This window comes from Pituophis catenifer, unplaced genomic scaffold (genome assembly GCF_029215685.1).
Source record: "Pituophis catenifer annectens isolate HBS135680 unplaced genomic scaffold, rPitCat1.0.hap2 SCAF_1, whole genome shotgun sequence".
In the NCBI taxonomy this organism is placed as follows: Eukaryota; Metazoa; Chordata; class Lepidosauria; order Squamata; family Colubridae; genus Pituophis; species Pituophis catenifer.
The window spans coordinates 37518919-37536924 of record NW_027256881.1 but is presented as its reverse complement, the minus strand read 5'-3'; the positions used below and the strand labels follow the sequence as shown (position 1 = coordinate 37536924).

General features: G+C 37.6%; 1 protein-coding gene across 2 annotated transcripts in view; it reads left to right on the top strand.

Annotated features, from left to right (window-relative positions):
• SLC8A1 (solute carrier family 8 member A1) overlaps nt 1–16539 on the top strand; it is a 257765-nt gene extending 241226 nt beyond the window's left edge. For both annotated transcript variants that reach the window (XM_070932297.1, XM_070932298.1), the window contains exons 10-11: nt 3062–3337; nt 12460–16539. In XM_070932297.1, the coding sequence (XP_070788398.1) occupies nt 3062–3337; nt 12460–12836 (653 nt within the window). In that variant the 3' untranslated portion in view covers nt 12837–16539. The remainder of the gene's footprint in view (nt 1–3061; nt 3338–12459) is intronic.
• The last annotated feature ends 1467 nt before the right edge of the window (nt 16540–18006 follow it).

Genomic DNA, 18006 nt, shown 5'->3' with positions numbered 1-18006 from the left:
TAAGTTCCTGTTCCATTTTATTCTTTCCGGGTTGAATTATTCCAGTTTTAAGTCGTTTTAAGGTCTCTTTTTTATAATCATCAAAGTCTATCCTCTTGTAGGCAAAACGTATCCTCCTTAGTTCTCGCCAGTTATCTCTTTAAAAATTCAAGGTTTCATTTCTTCAAAGGTTTTCTCAAAGTAAACAATTCCATGTCACGCTCTTCCTTCCCCTGCAGATATCTCTCTATAATCCACAGTTCCATTCGACTAATTAACAAATCGCCATTTTATTTGTAATCCACATCCGTGTTTATTGAGTCATAAAAGAGAAAACAGCCAGTTTTCACCTCTTCTTTCACCTTTATATACCACCAATCAATTTATAATCCAATCCCAATTGAATCCAAGTTCCAGATTTACATTTCCATTTGGCAATCAGTTTTAATTCTTTATTCGGGTTCTTCTATGGCGCGCTTGTCATTCTCACTTTCTCTTTCCATCCGCCATCTCCCCCCGCTGCTATTTAGCCACAATTTCCACGCCGGGGTAATTTTAGTAATAGTTTAGTAGTTAAAAATATTTAGAATTTTCTGTTTATTGTCTGTGGGTTAGCCAATCACTCACCCAACACCAGCACTCTGTCCAAATCTTCCCTCCTGCACATTGCTTGCTCCAGAGGCTCCAGCTTCATGGCGATTCACTCTGATCGCCGCCCCCCCCGTCACCGGCTCAAAGAGTTTCTCGGGTTATCCAAGGGACTTGCCTGTCCCTCTTTAGACACTGAGCTGCCTCTCTTCACTGTCACTACAGGACAGCTTCGGTCCGAAGACCACCCGGTGTCGGTTCGTCTGGCTGGTTTTTACCGAGCTCGTCGGAGCCCGGCATTTTCCCAGCCAGTCCTGCCGTACCGCTTCCAGATTCTTCTTACATCCATACTCTAATGAGTAGTGAGACATCCACAATATTTCTGTGTATTCCAACCTTGCTGATAAAGGTTTTTTTTTTCCCTGTAATGGTGTCAAGAAAGCCATTTGCTGATGCTTGTTAATAGGAAACAAGTTTTGGGTTTCTTTCCATAATTCAAACTTCCTTGTATTTAAGATAGCACTCCCTGGCATTCTTTTGTGCTTCTCAATAAAAGGATCATGTCTTTGTTGAGAAAATGTAGCAATCTCACAGCTAGAATACCTAAAAGCTTCAGTCTTCAGCAGCTGTTTGGGCTCCTCTGTTCAACGCCTTTTATGAGATTATTATACAGTGTACATCAAGAGTAAGTAGCACATCAGGTGGTGCAAACCAAAAGAATCAAAATGTTCTGCAACAAACATCTAGTTACATAATTGTATTGTTAATGGAGAAGTAATCAGAAGACTTGTAGATAATTCACAGTGATTTGAGAAATGGTAATATGTGGAGGAAAATATGACCTACCATGATGAGTCATATTTCCAGAAGCTTTCAGGATCAAGCAAAACAGATAACACTGTCTAGGCTTTAGTCCCAAAATACTCAGCTAGAGGAAAACTACCAAAGGAAATAACAGGCTTTGGAAGGGTATTCACTCACCAGCATTCCCAAATAATACTTCTGATCTTTCAACTGGGGCTTCTCCTGAATGTATTACAATTATCTGGGACATAAAGATGGCGGCAGATGTGATCATTTTAATACTGAAACTGCCTTGGAATCACCTTGCTTTGTGTATTCAGTATATCTTTCCTGGATTAAGCTCTGAAAAATAAATCATTCTGCTATTTTAAACCAGGCGATAGTAATCATAGCTCTGGTGTTATTAAAGAAGAGGCAAACCTTTTCCTACTCCACTCATACATTCCTGATTCAGGAATATTATTCACATTGCACCTTTGTTGGAACCAGTTAGTTTAGACTAAACAGCCAAAAACAAGAAATGAAGCAATGCTAAGAGAGACAAAGGAGGAGCTCATCCCGTCATGTGGTACTTGGGTCTTGAACTGCCAGCCTTCTGGTCCACAACCCAGCATCCTAACCTAGGGGTGGTATTCACTTACCTTCACTACTGGTTCGCAAATGTGAGATCGCGCGTGCCACCTCCACGCATGCGCAGAGCATCAAAAACGGGACATGATGATATCCGGAGCCTCCCACAGCCGCCGCTACCAGTTCTTCCAAACTGGATAGAACCAGCCAAATACCACCACTGTCCTAACCATTAGGCCACCATACCCCCTCATTATAACAACAGATACAGTTAATACGAAAAATTAAAATTCAAGACAAATTTGATATAAATGCAAAATGTATAGGAGACAGAAAACAATTTGATCAGAAAACGGAAACAAACTCCCCATGACACTTTTTTAATGCAAAAGAGAACTCAATGTAACAAAGTAACAAATATTTTTAGAAAATTATGGAATGATGTATGAAATGGAAAATGCTTCTATTCTTCTTTCACAAGGAATGAAAAATACAGTGGCCTTTCCCTCTAAGTGATACATTTATTAAGCTGTTATATATTTCATTTTTCAAAAAGGCAATTACGGTATATGATCATTATGCTTGTGTTTCAGTTAATCAGTAAATTTATAAAAAGTAGAAGTTATGACAATTCAAAGCCCATTTTAAAAATGAGTTTGATTGTGTCTTTATTATCTTTTAAAATGCAGTTATTTGGTTTCATGGTATATTTGCTGTTTAATATTGATTTCTTTTCCGTGTACTTCACATTTACCACTTTATCATTTTAAGAGTGATTTATCATTTTCACTTCATCCTTTGAATTGTTATAAGAGCCTGTGAATTTGGACTCATCAACAGCTGGTTGTGCCATGTGGGTGTAAGGTACCTATAGCCCAGTTGTCACATATTCTGAGCAGGTTTTAGAAGCTGCCATGAATACAAATAATAAAGTCTATTTACACATTTACAGTAATCATTTCTTATGTAGTTAGGTGTTAGCCTATCAAAGTCAATTATACTCGCTTCCCATTGGTTTCAGTGATCTTTTTCTCAGCCTTATAGTTGGGAACCATCCTTTATGAACCATTCTCTCTCCCCCCCCTCTCTCTCCCCTCCCTCCCTCTCTTTCCTCTTTCAGGAGAGGACGACGATGATGATGAATGTGGCGAAGAGAAGTTACCATCCTGCTTTGATTATGTGATGCACTTTCTGACCGTCTTCTGGAAAGTCCTTTTTGCCTTTGTGCCCCCAACAGACTACTGGAATGGTTGGGCTTGTTTTGTAGTGTCCATCCTCATGATTGGCCTTCTCACAGCTTTCATTGGGGATTTGGCATCCCATTTTGGCTGCACAATTGGCCTGAAGGATTCTGTAACTGCAGTCGTATTTGTTGCATTGGGAACTTCAGTACCAGGTAAGAAAAAAGAAAAGACACCAAAAATAATTTAAGTGCCTGCTATTACTTTTCATGTTGTCTCCCTTCGCTATAAAATGAGGATTCCCGATAAGACTGGAACAATCGGGAAATTGGCCGCAGTTACTTCACATAAATTTCACTGGAATCTCATGGATCATTTCAGAACAAACGACTGTCCATTGCAGCCCTAGATTATGTTTCCCTATCTGTTATTGCCTATTAACCTTTTTTAAACCAGAAAAAAATATTTTTGAATCACCTGTGGCTGAAAAGCCACTCCATTTATTACATCTGGCCTCTGGGAACTAACCTTTATCTAAAATGCTATTTCTTATTACATTACTTATTCAGAAGTGATACATTCACATAAAGCTTGCCAAATTTTAAGTAACCATAAAAGACAGTTACAGAGTCAAAATAAGCAAGATGTTAAATAGCTTTTCCTATCTAAAAGTGATATAGAGAAGTACAATATCAGTTGTGTATTGCTTTAGAAAGCAAACAATCATCATGAATTTCAGTCACAGTAGGATCAATACAAGGTATGGAAAGAGGGTTTAAATTTTTCTTCCTTTTCATGGTCCCAAGGATGCATCAAGGCAATAGTTGCTTTTCTATCATTCTAAAGTTACTTTAGGAACTGATAGAACAATAGTAATCTGTCTCCTATGGATCTTAACTCTGTGGAAGATAAATTTTTAGTGCTACATATGTTTTAACTGTATATAGAGAAGTGGAGGGGGAAAAGAATTCAGGCAAGACATTGCCAATTTGACTTAAAGGCAGAAGAAAACTCATTGGGACAAGACTAATAACAGTGATTCTAAGAACAGGACATCTGACTACCTGATGCATTTTTAGGTTGTCCCCAGCAGTGGAATTATAGATAATATTTCTCTGCACATAAACTAGGGAAGATATAAACATTCATTTATTCATTCATTCATTCTATTTTATTATTTTATTTTATTTATTATGACATTTTTATGCCACCCATTCTCCTACAAGGTGACTCTAGGTGCTTAACAAGTCATAAAACAAGTAAAAATAATTAAAACATTAAAACTGCACAGGTTAAAATGTAATTAAAACTGTACTATCTACATATCTGAAAATAATAATCACAATTTCCTGATACATACAGCTTGGGTTCTGTCATTTAGCAATGGCCTTCTGCACCATGGGAATGTCAGGGAAGTTTGCCTATACTGTCTATACATTTTTCCATATAAACATGTCACATACACATTTGCATCATATCTGTTAAGAATATATTGGCATTTGTAGAAGCTTTTCAGATTTCTTCTAGTATATTAACTCTAAGGTTACAAAGCTGTTTTGGCCTGAACAGATAAACCAAGTAGAATAATGAATCTGAGTACAATAGAGGTTGTAAGATTTATTTATTTATTTATTAAATTTATATACTGCCCATCTCGCTATTTCGCCATCTCTGGCTGGCTTGCAATGTGATAAAAAGATAAAAAGGATAATACAAAGCAATTAAAATTAAGAGGATTAAATAATTTAAATTAACTTCCCTAGTTTCTCCAGAATGATTACAGGGAAAAGGCTTACACAAAAGACAGTTGCAGTGATTGTGTCCAATTCTTCCTTGTTTTATATTAGTAGAATTTCTTTCTGAACATATTTTAATCTCATGTAATCAGTACTTTGTCTTTCCCATCCCTGGATTTATTAGGCAATTTTTCCTTTTACTAGTTTTACTTTTAAAAGGTAAAGGTAAAGGTTCCCCTCGCACATATGTGTTGGTCGTTCTCGACTCTAGGGGGTGGTGCTCATCTCCGTTTCAAAGCCAAAGAGCCAGTGCTGTCCAAAAACGTCTCCGTGGTCATGTAGCCGGCATGACTAAATGCCAAAGGTGCATGGAACGCTGTTACCTTCCCACCAAAGGTGGTCCCTATTTTTCAATTTGCATTTTTACGTGCTCCCAAACTGCTAGGTTGGCAGAAGCAGGGACAAGTAATAGGAGCTGACCCCGTTACGCGGCACTAGAGATTCGAACAGCTGAACTGCCGACCTTTCAATTGACAAGCTCAGCGTCTTAGCCACTGAGCCACCACTTCCCTTTTAGTTTTACTTTTGGGGAGTATTAAATAAGATGAGAATTTTAAAAATACTCATTGTGACACTAAGTAAATTTAGTATTAATACTGTACTTATTGGTTTTTAAAATCCTTTTGTTCCCAAGTCAATTTCAAGATGTTCAACAGAAAGCATAATAAAATGCTTTCTATATTGCTCAATGGCATCAATGAATGATTAGGATCTTGATATGTCCATGTCCAGGGAAGATAGCCAAGGCCTAAGCAGAGGAAGCAAGCAAGTGGGAAGTCACAGTTAAAGAACCAGTTCTATTATTTAGTATTGTGAGGCCATCACCTCAGACGACCAATGCCGGGAGTTACCAGCAACAAATTGGAGGACAGAATTATGCATTATGCAATCCTTCAAACACCCTCTAAGTTATCCTCCATTGAATCTTATGTAACTCAATGCCATTACAGACAGTAACTCAGCCATACAGGATGTATGTTTGCAGCAGAGGTGGATTTCAGCAGGTTCTGACCAGTTCTGGAAATGAGAACCAGTAGTGGAAATTTTGAGTAGTTTGGAGAACCGGTAAATACCACCTCTAACTAGCCCCGCCCCATCTATTCTCTGCTTCCTGAGTCCCAGCTGATCAGGAAGAAATGGGGATTTTGCAATAACCTTCCCCTGGAGTGGAGTGGGAATGGAGATATTACTGTATCCTTCTCCTGCCACGCCCACCAAGCCACGCCCATCAAGCCATGCTATGCCCACCAAGCTACACCCACAGAACCGGTAGTAAAAAAATTTAAAACCCACCACTGGTTTGCAGGTGATCCTGGGAACATTCCCAAGCAGTCACATTGTCAGTGTGGAAGAAAAATCCAACTGCCAATCCAATCAGATTGTACACGGTTTGCTTTAGGCTGCTAAGAAAGGCTGATACACATTCATCTTTTCAGTTATGCAACAGTTATTTGGTATGCAAGAATCAGCAGCTTTTCATGATCTGGTTATCACCTACAAAATGTCTATACATCAAACTGCAATTATAGGATACAAATCAGTAAAAATAGTTTTTATTCAAAAAAAAAAAAAAGGTGAGAATTCTGCAGTGAAGGACCCAAACCCAAGCTCATAGGCCAGAAGAAAGAAAAGAGGAAGCCAAAAAAAAAAAAAAAACAAGCTAGAGGCACAAGTCAAAAATCAATATTTGAAAATTTAGTAGTAAGCTAGTGAGGAACAGCCCATTGACTTAACTCTGCATTAAACATCTTTTCAACAGGACAGCTTCTTACCAATCTCATTGCCTAATTCCCAGCATCATGAATTTACTTCTGAGTAATATTTACAGAATTATATTGTGAGTCATGTTCAGTTTTAAGCAAAGAATAGATGTGTAATAGGGTTGCAGTTTCAACATAAGTTACAACCATCTTGTCAATAGTATGAATGCTAGGGGTAGGAGCAGGGGTAGGTTCTAAAATTTTTTACTACCGGTTCTGTGGGTGTGGCTTATTTTGTGGGCGTGGCTTGATGGTCATGTGACAATTCTTTAGGATTTAGCAGAGGTACTGGTCTACCAGGCTTTTAACTGCTTGCGGAGCTGTACCGGTCTACTCATTTATTTTTGCAGGCACTGGTCTACCCATTTATTTTTGCAGGCACTGGTCTACTCATGTATTTTTGCAGGCACCGGTCTACTCATGTATTTTTGCAGGCACTGGTCTACCCATTTATTTTTGCAGGCACCAGTCTACTCATTTGTTTTTGGAGGCACCGGTCTACCACCAAACTGCCTTTTACCACTGATCAGCTGTAGGGCAGCCCTTTGAAGCCCCGCGACAAGAGTTTAAACAGTTTTTTTCCTTATAGCCCATCAGCTGGGACTCAGGCAGCAATAGATTGGGGGTGGGGCCAAATAAAAGGTAAAAATAACGTTGGGGGCGCGGGGGCCCAGAACCGGTTCGGTGACATCATATCGTCACCGCTACCAGCTCGGCAGAACCGGGCCGAACCGGGAGGAACCCACCACTGGGTAGGAGTATTTGAATGAAATCATTGCTAGATGAGGTAATTAAATTCTCCAAATGAGACATCTATTTGCAATTTAGATGCCACTAAGTTTCCTTTTAAAGAAATGGAATTCCTTACTGGAACGTAATATAGCTCATGCACATAGTTCAGTCCCATTGGTCTCACTGAATAATGTGGTGATAGTTAAATTATGTTTAGTAACGTAATGTTTATCATGTTACTGTTTATCTTTATGTTCATGGTTTGATAGAGGCCCCAGGATCCTTACAGTACCCAAGTCTTGGGTATGGCAAACCGAACCCTTCCAAAAGTTGCTGCTGAATTTCAGTCAAAATGAAATAAAGAAGGAGATTTTTAAATAAGGGCAAATTTACCATATTTGTGTGGCAAACTTCAAAGAACCAATAAAGTAATAGTGTGTTGTATATTTCTTCACAACATCTATTGATCATCCAAATTTTTGCATTGTCATTATGGAAGGCCTATGAAAGGTAGAATACACAGATTTTTAAAATAAATAGATTAAATATTTAACCTCAATAGCTAGAGTTTATAGTTAAATCCACCTGTGTCCCAATTCAATAGTTCTACTGAACCATTCATCTGCATGTCAAATTGTCAATCAAAATTATTTATTTGTTTAAAAAACTCATTGTTTAATCAAAATAACAATGGACTGTTATATGCTCTCCAGAATCATTTTCCATGATATGGGCGGCCATATAAATTTAATTAATGAATAAATAAAAATATAATATAATTATCAGAATAAATTTAAAGAAGGAGAAAAGGTATAGTCAAGACCCAGAAAAACCTCTCACAACATTGATCACACAACCATGCCAGAACAGTGATCAGTCAAAAATTGAAAGGTTCTCATCAAAAGTTGATTGCCTAAGGCAATGGTAGGCAAACTTGGCTCTTTCACACCCTGTGGACTTCAACTTGGCTGTCTTAGGAATTCTGGGAGTTGAAGTCCACAGGGTGTGAAAGAGCCAAGTTTGCCTACCACTGGCCTAAGGCAACCTTTCTGCATCTGGTAATTTCCAGAAATCTGGCTCTTGTTATTCCTAAAATTTCCAAAAAGCATGGGCAACATCCACTCAGCTGAAGGATCCAGATTGAAGACAGCATGTCCTTTTGGGCCATAGCTTCTTATCAGATCTATGTGCCATAAAATAAATTGAAACTAAAATTAAATTCCCTCTTTACAGGGAACCCTAGGGTTTACATTTCTATCCCTATCTTTCCCTATTGTCTGCTTGTCAGAAGGCTGCATAATGCCGAGACACAACCATCATAAATATGAACCAGCTGTCAAGCATCCAAATGTAAATCACGTGATGCTCATAGAGATGCTGCAATGGTCATAAGTGTGAAAAATGGTCATAAGTCACTTTTTTCAGTACCGCTGTAACTTCCAACAGTCACTAAATGAACTGTTGTAAATCGAGGTCTACCTGCAATTTACTACCGTATTTTTCAAAGTATAAGATGCACCGGAGTATAAGACACACCTTAGTTTTTAGGAACTAAAAGGAAAATAAGGAAAATAAGAAAGGAGGGAGGAAAATAAGAAAAAAGCTGATTGGCAGGTGGATCGGCCTCCCGGAATACCCCCCAATCAGCTGTTCCCAGAGGTGAATTTTAGTAACAAGTTCCTTGGTTGTGAGTTCTGTGCCTTGCTTTTTTTTTCTGCCTCTGAAAGTTTTGAAACTCCGTTTCAGAAAAAACTTTTTTTCTTCCTTCTGAAAGCCTCCAAAACAGAGCTTCAGAAAAAAAGCCTCTGAAGCTCTGTTTGGGGGCTTCTTTTCTGAAGCTTCTTTTCTGATGCTTTTTTCAGCCTCTGAAACCTCCATTTGAGAAGCTGGGCGGGGCTACATTAGGAGTATAAGACACACTCATATTTTCACCCTCTTTTTTGGGGGGGAGGAAGGTGCATCTTATACTCCGAAAAATACGGTAGTTTCCTCATGCCTTTACTAATAAAGTAACCAGTGTTCAACTCCCAGTTAGTCAGATGATCACCCCACAGGCAGGTGTCTGGACAATAGGAAATATATTGGTTGTGCTCATCTGTTAATGAGTCTGGGTTTTTTTTTTACCTCAGCTCATGTTTTATGTATGTTGCCTTTCTGTTTCCGATATTTTTATAATGGTTTTTAGTATTGTTAGCCACCCAGAGTCCAGAATGAGACTGTGACACGGGCTTCTATGTAAATTGAACTAATTAATAAATAAGCAAACCAATAAATTTCATAAAAGCTATCCTGTGAATGAAGAGTGTTTTGCAAGCAACCTTGCCACCCACAGCTTGCCAAGAACTCTGCTGGCTGTTGCAGAAGGACCTAGTATGAACTTTCTTATTTTGACATCACTTCTGCAGTCTAATTATTAAGTTGCTGTGGAGCAGCAGAGGCAGAACTCTGGAGAAATTGCCTTTTTTTTTAATAGCACTTATAGAAATGTCCACGGTGCTATTTTTATGATTGAAAGCAGCTTTTGAATTTTAATATAAATTAACATTCTTGCCCTACCTATTTGGGTTTGCCTTTGTATGAGGATGAAGAGCTAGCTTTCAGCTGAGACCTCACAATTTTGCATCCAACATACCATAGGAAAAAGCTGTTTCTAAACTCCTGCCAAGAATGACATTTTAAAGAAGTACTTTTGTAGGCTGAGCTGTCTTTTCTCTCTTTTTATACAAGGTGACCTGAGGCTGCTGTACTCAAAAACATTCCGTTAAAACAGCTTGGAATGTTTTTTTTTTTTAACAAAATACATCTAGTTGCATACTTGAGATGGAGTTTAAATAATAGTAAATTCTCCTTTGCTAGTGAAATGTTTGTGACCATAAGATTAGCATCTCCTTCAGGAAAATTAAAGAATGCAGGGGGGAGGGGGTAATGGATGAAAGAGGTAGATATCCAACAATGCTTTGAAATACAGAAAGAAAGACAAGTAATTAATGTGCAACTTGGGTTTCCTTCTAATCTGATTTTGTAGAATGGGAGCCAAATCGATGGTTTCATAGTAATGCCTATCTATTCTATTTAGTACTTTAGCTTACATTTAAATTGATACAGGTAGTCCTTGACTTATGACAATTGAGCCCAAAATTTATGTTGCAAAAGGTGATCACATGACCCCAGGATACTGCAACCATCATAGATATGAACCAATTGCCAAGCATCTGAATTTTGATCACATGGCCATGGGGATGCTGTAACAGTCATAAGTCTGAAAAGCAGTCATAAGTCACTTTCTTCAGTGTCGTTGTAACTTTGGTCACTAAATGAACTGTTGTAAATTGAGGACTATCTGTATAGCGAAGCTGTTCAAACTATCTGCCCTCAGACCTGATTCAGAAGTTACCATTATCATGAACTGACTTCAATAGACCTCTGCTTTTCACAAGCCACTTTCTGAGCTGATTCACACTTTCTACTAAGGCATAATGTGCTTTGGCTTAGGGAAGCGTGATCCTGCCAATAATGGCTTACCATTGTGCTGAGCACCCAATGGGGCTTTGCATCATCAGACCATCAAATCAGAAAACCAGTTAAGTACAAAGTATAAGTGTGAACCCAGACTAAATCCCAGTCTCCTAAACTTCTTTTACAGAGTTTGTGTTAATAGTACAAATAGATAGTACATATTGTTTTAATATTATTATGACATGATATCACATTATCAGGAATGTAATTATGAGCCAGAGCTAGGAACCATAATCCAATTTATATTTCAAAAAATAGTTGTAAGAAAAACTACATCGTCTTAATCATGGTGTTTGTTACTGGACAGTTGAACAGTTCATACTGGAGAAAAGAATTTTTGTTCCAGAGAAGGAAGGATGAGGAGAGAGAAAAGAGAAATTTGCAAAGCAGATTATTTTTAACCATCCGACAGAGTAGATCCATGTATAATGCTACATACCTTCTAAAGAAGATCCTGGGCAGGAGAAAAATGCAAGCTGAAGTTGTAGGTTCAGCTTCTGCTTCTCCCATGTATCCGTTCTCCAATGATTGCAGGTACAAAAATGATCTGAAATGCAGACGTAGGTTGTGATCCCTTTTTAGTTATGACTACTTCAATTCCTTTAATGTCTGAACCACTGGGCTTAGGTGATTTCAGTTGATATTTAATACTACCTTACAGGCAGAAAAAAACAGTGTACTTCAAACACTGAAACACATATATCTAGAAATTATATAAATAAAAACTAAACAAAAATAGAATAAAGTAGCATAATAGCAATGATCACTAAGATTAATTCTATTCTGTGGTTGAGTGAATAAGTGAGATGAGTGAGAACAAAGAGGCACTTAATCGAGCAATAGGGATATATCAAAATCCTGGTCAAACAGAAAAAGCCACAAACAATTCATATTCTCTGCCAGCTATTTCTTCAGAATAGGATCTGAGATTCCCTGTAGAAAGAGCAAAAAAGGAGCTTGGGGATTCTACAGAGCCATTTAGCATATGTCCTGATGTAGAAGGCTGTCTTTAAAATACCCCTGCAGAATTGCAGGGGGGAGTGCATCCAACCTACTAAGGTGAAGATCTGGAGAAATTTCAGAACCAAAAAGGAGGAAGGATTGGGTGATAGCACATACCCATTTGGGGGAGGGGGGAATCCACAGACCACAGGATTAGATTCTAATCTTAGATTAACTTTAAAATCTAAAATATTTAAAATCCGGCATATTGGCATAACCTAATGGGAAGGGTCTTTGTAAAAAGGGAGCTAAAGATTTCAGTTTGCTAGTAGCTCTTTTTAACAAGTTGATTTAAAACTGTCTAATTACTAATAGAGCCAGAAGCAGAGGAAAAAAAGCCACTGGGCTAAGATTGGTAGAACATCAGTTCTAGACGGTGCAACTTTGAAGTCTATCCAGATCTTGCTTTTGGCTAGATTATTTGTCAATGTACCATCCTGCTATTGCTAGAAAACCATTTGCCTAACTCTGAGCTTGGAAGTAGGGACAACAGCTCAAGGTTCAATAATACTGTTTCTTTTCACTTTGCAGATACATTTGCCAGCAAAGTAGCAGCAACACAAGATCAATATGCAGATGCTTCCATAGGTAATGTCACTGGTAGCAACGCTGTGAATGTTTTCCTGGGAATCGGCGTAGCCTGGTCCATTGCTGCAATCTACCATGCAGCCAATGGGGAGACATTTGCAGTCCAACCAGGCAACCTGGCTTTCTCTGTCACCCTCTTCACTATATTTGCTTTTATCAGTGTTGGTGTGCTCCTCTACCGGCGAAGACCAGAGATTGGAGGTGAGCTAGGCGGGCCACGGACTGCCAAGATTCTGACCTCAAGCCTCTTTGTGCTGCTCTGGCTCTTGTACATATTTTTCTCATCTCTGGAAGCCTACTGCCACATAAAGGGCTTCTAAAGAAACAATTGAAGATAGTATCTATATATATATCTATATATAGAAAGAGAGATATATAGATATAGATCTAATATTATTGAACAGAGGAGAAAAGACATTTGCCATGTTCACTTACCTATTGATGGAATGTAGCTTTGTGGTAGGAGTTTGAAATCTGCAGGAGTCTTCACCAGGAGCAGCAGCATTGCAATGGAGACCTGGATGCAGGGCCGTTTTTGCAACTCAGCCTACAAGGTCATGATGGAGTTACTTTGTATTTCCCTTTCCCTTCCCTCTCTAAGGAGCAGTTGGATGTCAAAGGGGGTTGTTTGGAAAGACCAACAACCAACCTTAAGTTATATCATATAGGGCGAAGGACTTAAGTGGGAGTTCTTGACTTTCTGACCAATATCTTTGTTGCCTTCTTCATTAACTCAAGAACAAGCTGAATCACCACCCTCAATGACACATGTGAGTCTAGAGTGACCAACACAATCCAAGGGGGTTCCAACCCTATGCTGTTTATGGGGAGGATAATTTTGTTTGAGGTTTTGTTTTGTTTGTTTTTATTTTTGTTTTGATCCCTCCTTAACTGCCTGGTTGTTCAGATGTTATTAAACCACAGATAACCCTTTCCCATTTTTTTCAGAACTCTATTTATGACCAGCACTCTCTTAAAAGAAAAATAGCCACCTAAACCATATTTAATCAATTCTCCGTTTGCTCCAGACTGTGGATTATAGACTCATGCCCGAAGCCCTAGCATTTTTCCCTGTATTTCTGACATATTTTGTCAGATAAATTTCAGTTCCCTCCTATGCCCTTTCCATCTACCAATATTTGCTGCTATGCTCCTTCTCATACTCCAAATTGGGAATGCTTTCATTGTACTTGTTGTAATACTTTGCATGAATGAAGCAAACCATAATCTGTAATATAGCATTGAATAGTGATAGTGTAGCTGACCGACCATTGAAAATGCAAGCGTGTTTCTTTCCATATCTTTTCTTTTCAATGAACAGAGTGAGAGTCCAGAAATGGTTGGTATTCATTCCGTTGTTCTATATAAGATTCCTAAGAAGCAATAACCAAGAACTGGAGAAAGTCTTAGGTTTTAAAGGGAAGAAGCTGTGCAAGTTTCGTCACATAGAAAGGGATCTGTTTACCAGTCAAGTACAGGACTCAGGAAGTTGTTTATACTGAGTCAAGCCGGTGACCTATCTAGCCCAGGACTCTCACTTAGAGTGATTCTCTGAGATCTCAGGGAGAAACTTATCCAGCCCTTTAACTATTTTAACTGGTGATTCCATGAATTGAACTGTTGGATAGTTGACATGCTAGCATGTGCTTTACCACTGAGTTGTGGATGAATTTAGCCTGTTTATTACTAGACTGTTGGAATTAATTGGGACTTCATTCTTCATTTTAAGTATGAACAGCTGTGTTGAACCCTAAATCACCAGAACATCCTTGAGCTTTTTTTCAGCCACCCATTTTACCCAGAGTATTTATGCTGCATGTGCTCCAGATGCCAATTCTTTGGTCTCTTGCATTGCTTACTCCCTCTGATCCTGCTCTTGCTCTGTGGAAATCGCTGAACATTTGTAAAGGGCAACCCACCATCAGAATACTGTAATTCAAATTTATTCTTCCATGCTGGAGTTAAAAAGTTCTACCACCCATTGGCCTTCAGAACAACAATGGGTCCTAGCAAGAAATGTGGCACTATCTGCATTGTCTGCAGTGAATTGGCATTTATCTCCATGAATTAAAAAGTATCAGTATTGTTGTAGACATTGATGAGTACATGTCAACAATGTACTTATCAATGTTCAGAGTAGATTGATGTACCAAAAAGGAGCTTTTCTTGGGAACTATCATTCATGGACAGTGCAACTGAACAGTCCAGTGATATTTATTTTGTAGCTGGTTTGTCTATTGATTTCTCCATGCGCTGTCTTTCTAATTTTTTTCATTTTTCAGAATTCTCTCACCACTACATCTAAAATATCTAAAGCAAGCAAATCTAAAAGGGGATTAGAGAGAATGAAATTTATTGAAACAATTCATTTTTCTTTGTTTCTGTTTCTTTCTGTTTCTTTGATTCTATTTATGGGTGTCAGACTGGGTGCATGACTTTGCTGCTTCCCTGGTGACATGGAAGCAACGTGGGTAGCCATGTGCAATATAGGGTTTATACCTTAAAAATGGTCATATAAACACTGTTATTGCAGTCTTAACCGCACAATAGGCCTGTTTCTGAAAAAGAAAACTGACAATTAATTAGGGGAAGACCAAAGCCATTGATGTTTCCATATCATAAAAATATAGGCATGCTTACAATGATTAAGGAGCGGTTCTCTAAGTATCAATGGAGTATCTATGGCCCTTTGGATATTATTGGACTCCAGTTCCCAGCAGTATGGCCAGTAGTTCAGAATCATGGGAGTGATATTCAATAATATTTGAAGAGTCTCAGGTTTATCCACCTCCAATTGGAAAATAAAAAGATATATATGTAAAATATATTTCTCATTGTCACTTTAACAGTGCTGTTGGATGTCGGTTGAAAAAAATCTGTAGACATATTTCCAACTATTTCTCTCAAATATAGAATGATATTCTTTTGGGAGTTTGTAATTTCTCCTTTATTCATGAGTGCATGACTGATAATGACAATTCTTCTATCACCATGACCCATTTTCTCATGGACAGTAACATACACATCCAGTATGTTATGGTAAGCGAAGCGGCTGTATGAATTCACATCCTTAAAATCCTACTATCCTTAAATCATACAATCACAGATTTGGAAATGACCTGTTCAGTGCATTAATTAAATGGCAAGGCCAGAATATCAATGCTGTAGAAAAAGATCACTCCATAAAACTGCAAAAACATGAGACATATTTCATGCCGTGGGGAAACTAATTGTATTACCATATAATGACTGAGTGAATAAAGCAAAATAAGGGATGGATTTTTTTTTATTTACGTAGAATTTCGTACTAGATTTCTATCTGTATATGCAGCCCAGACTCATTGAAATTAATGGTAATTTTACCAGAGTAATGAATTGGATGCCTTGGGTGTTTAGGGATTCCATTCTAATACAATGGCTACCATTTTCCCATTCATTTCAGTGCAGAGGCTACCTGTGCAGATGCAGTTTCATTTGTGCATGATATGTGCACACAGAAAGCTTTAAAAGGCCTAGTCTACATCACCAGTGAATGTACACATTAACTGTGGCTATCTCAGATCCTTAGTAGCCTCTTTTAACCTAGCTATAAAAATAAAAAAATAAAATCTGTTCTCACATCACCTGGTTAAAAAGACGGAAGTTAGACTAGGCTTTCAATCATTTTGAACAATCTGTGGAATGCTTGAATTCTGAGTTTTTCTTTTAATTTTTTTTCCTGTAATTTTTTTTTCACTTTTGAAGGCTTTTTGTTCTCTGTTTAATTTCATTTGATTTGTCTGTTATGGACTGGGGGGGGGGGGTGGAATAACATTTGGGTTGTTCAGGGATTATTATTAATAATAATAATAATAATAATATGATTATTGTGTTTGTGTAAAATTATTTCATTTCATCTGTTTTCTTTCATTTTATTGATGTGTGTAATGCACAGTAACAGAAACAGTGTGTACACGAATTGTGATCAATGGTACACTGAGACACAGATAATAAAATGTATAATTAGTTTTGATTTAAAGATCAGCACTGCTGCATTTTCCCTCTCTGCTGTCTCATTTCTTTTCTCCATTAATTCATCTCATCTAGTTCATTTTGTTGTTGTTGTTGTTCTTGTATTATTAAATGATATATTATTTCCTTAGACTAGAAATATAATGGATTCTACAAAATCTGGGAATTGCATTTACCAATTTGATGGTTCAACTCAATCTAAAAAACGCAGTCAGATAAACAACCATATTATTTGTTAATTCCTTGCAATGCATAAATTCCTCACAATTTATCTGTTTAAAATATTGTACTACTACAAAATCACATTAATTCAACATACATAATTTTATTTTTATATTTAAAATTATCACATAATAGTCTTTCACCCTTCAAAATATGATTTTATATAAAAGCTTGGATTGTAAAGTTTTAAAGTCTGACTTCCTTTTCATTAACACATAATCATATCAAGGCATTTACCCCCAAATTCACATAATTATACCCATCATAATATTTCAACAAGCAAATTTTTAAATTGGCAACCTCACTCATTTTATATAGTCACATTTGTTTCGGGTATTGAACATTAAGCTGTATTTAAAATTCCATTTCATATATTTCCTCATCTTCAATGGTCACTCTCCTACAATTGAATACTAAAATCTCAATTAAACCAAAATGCATGGCAAAAAACTCTCTTCCTAGAGTTATAATGGATGCAAGTATGTCAAACTTTTAATTCAAATAGACCTAAGGCAGTATGTGGCCCAATTAGTAACCAATATCAAGGATCACCAATTTCAAGGATCAATATCAATATCAGTAACCAATATCAATATCAGAAGTAGGCATGTATTCAAAACAGGAAGAGCTAGAAAAGATAGCCATTTCGTGCCAAGACGTTGAATTTTGAAAGTGTGGGGATTGTCACAAAAGGCTGCCATATGGGATAAAACACCTTAACAGCTAACAGGGTGTTGTCTGCCACTATAATTTCCTTTGTCTTTTCCTCCAGGTAGATCTTCACACAGCAAATAAATGAATTAGCTATAGCTACCTATCATTTCATTTTCTAAGACTGAATTAGGAAATGAGAAGCTTTCCGGTAAATAAAGATTATGTCTTGTGTCAGTTGAAGAATACCAAAAGTGGGAGAAGCCAGAAAGATTAAAGCTCCAAAGTAATAATCAAGTAAATGGAACAGATATTTGGGTAATATTCTCATACCAACCTGTTGAGATTGGGGATCATGTCCTGAAGATACATAAGGTTTTACAAGGCTGGCAGACCAAGATTGGCCCTTGAGAGATGGTTGCCACTAAGACAATGTTCTCAGCTGAATTTGCTAGGTATCAAAGAACAAAAATGCAGAGAAGGTAAGTTGAGGAAGTAACATGCTTGTATATTGATCATTAGTCTGGCACATTATTCCATCTTCATTTATGATGCCAGCCTAAGTCCCATTCAAATGATCTCATTTTGAGATCCTTGGTTAATGCA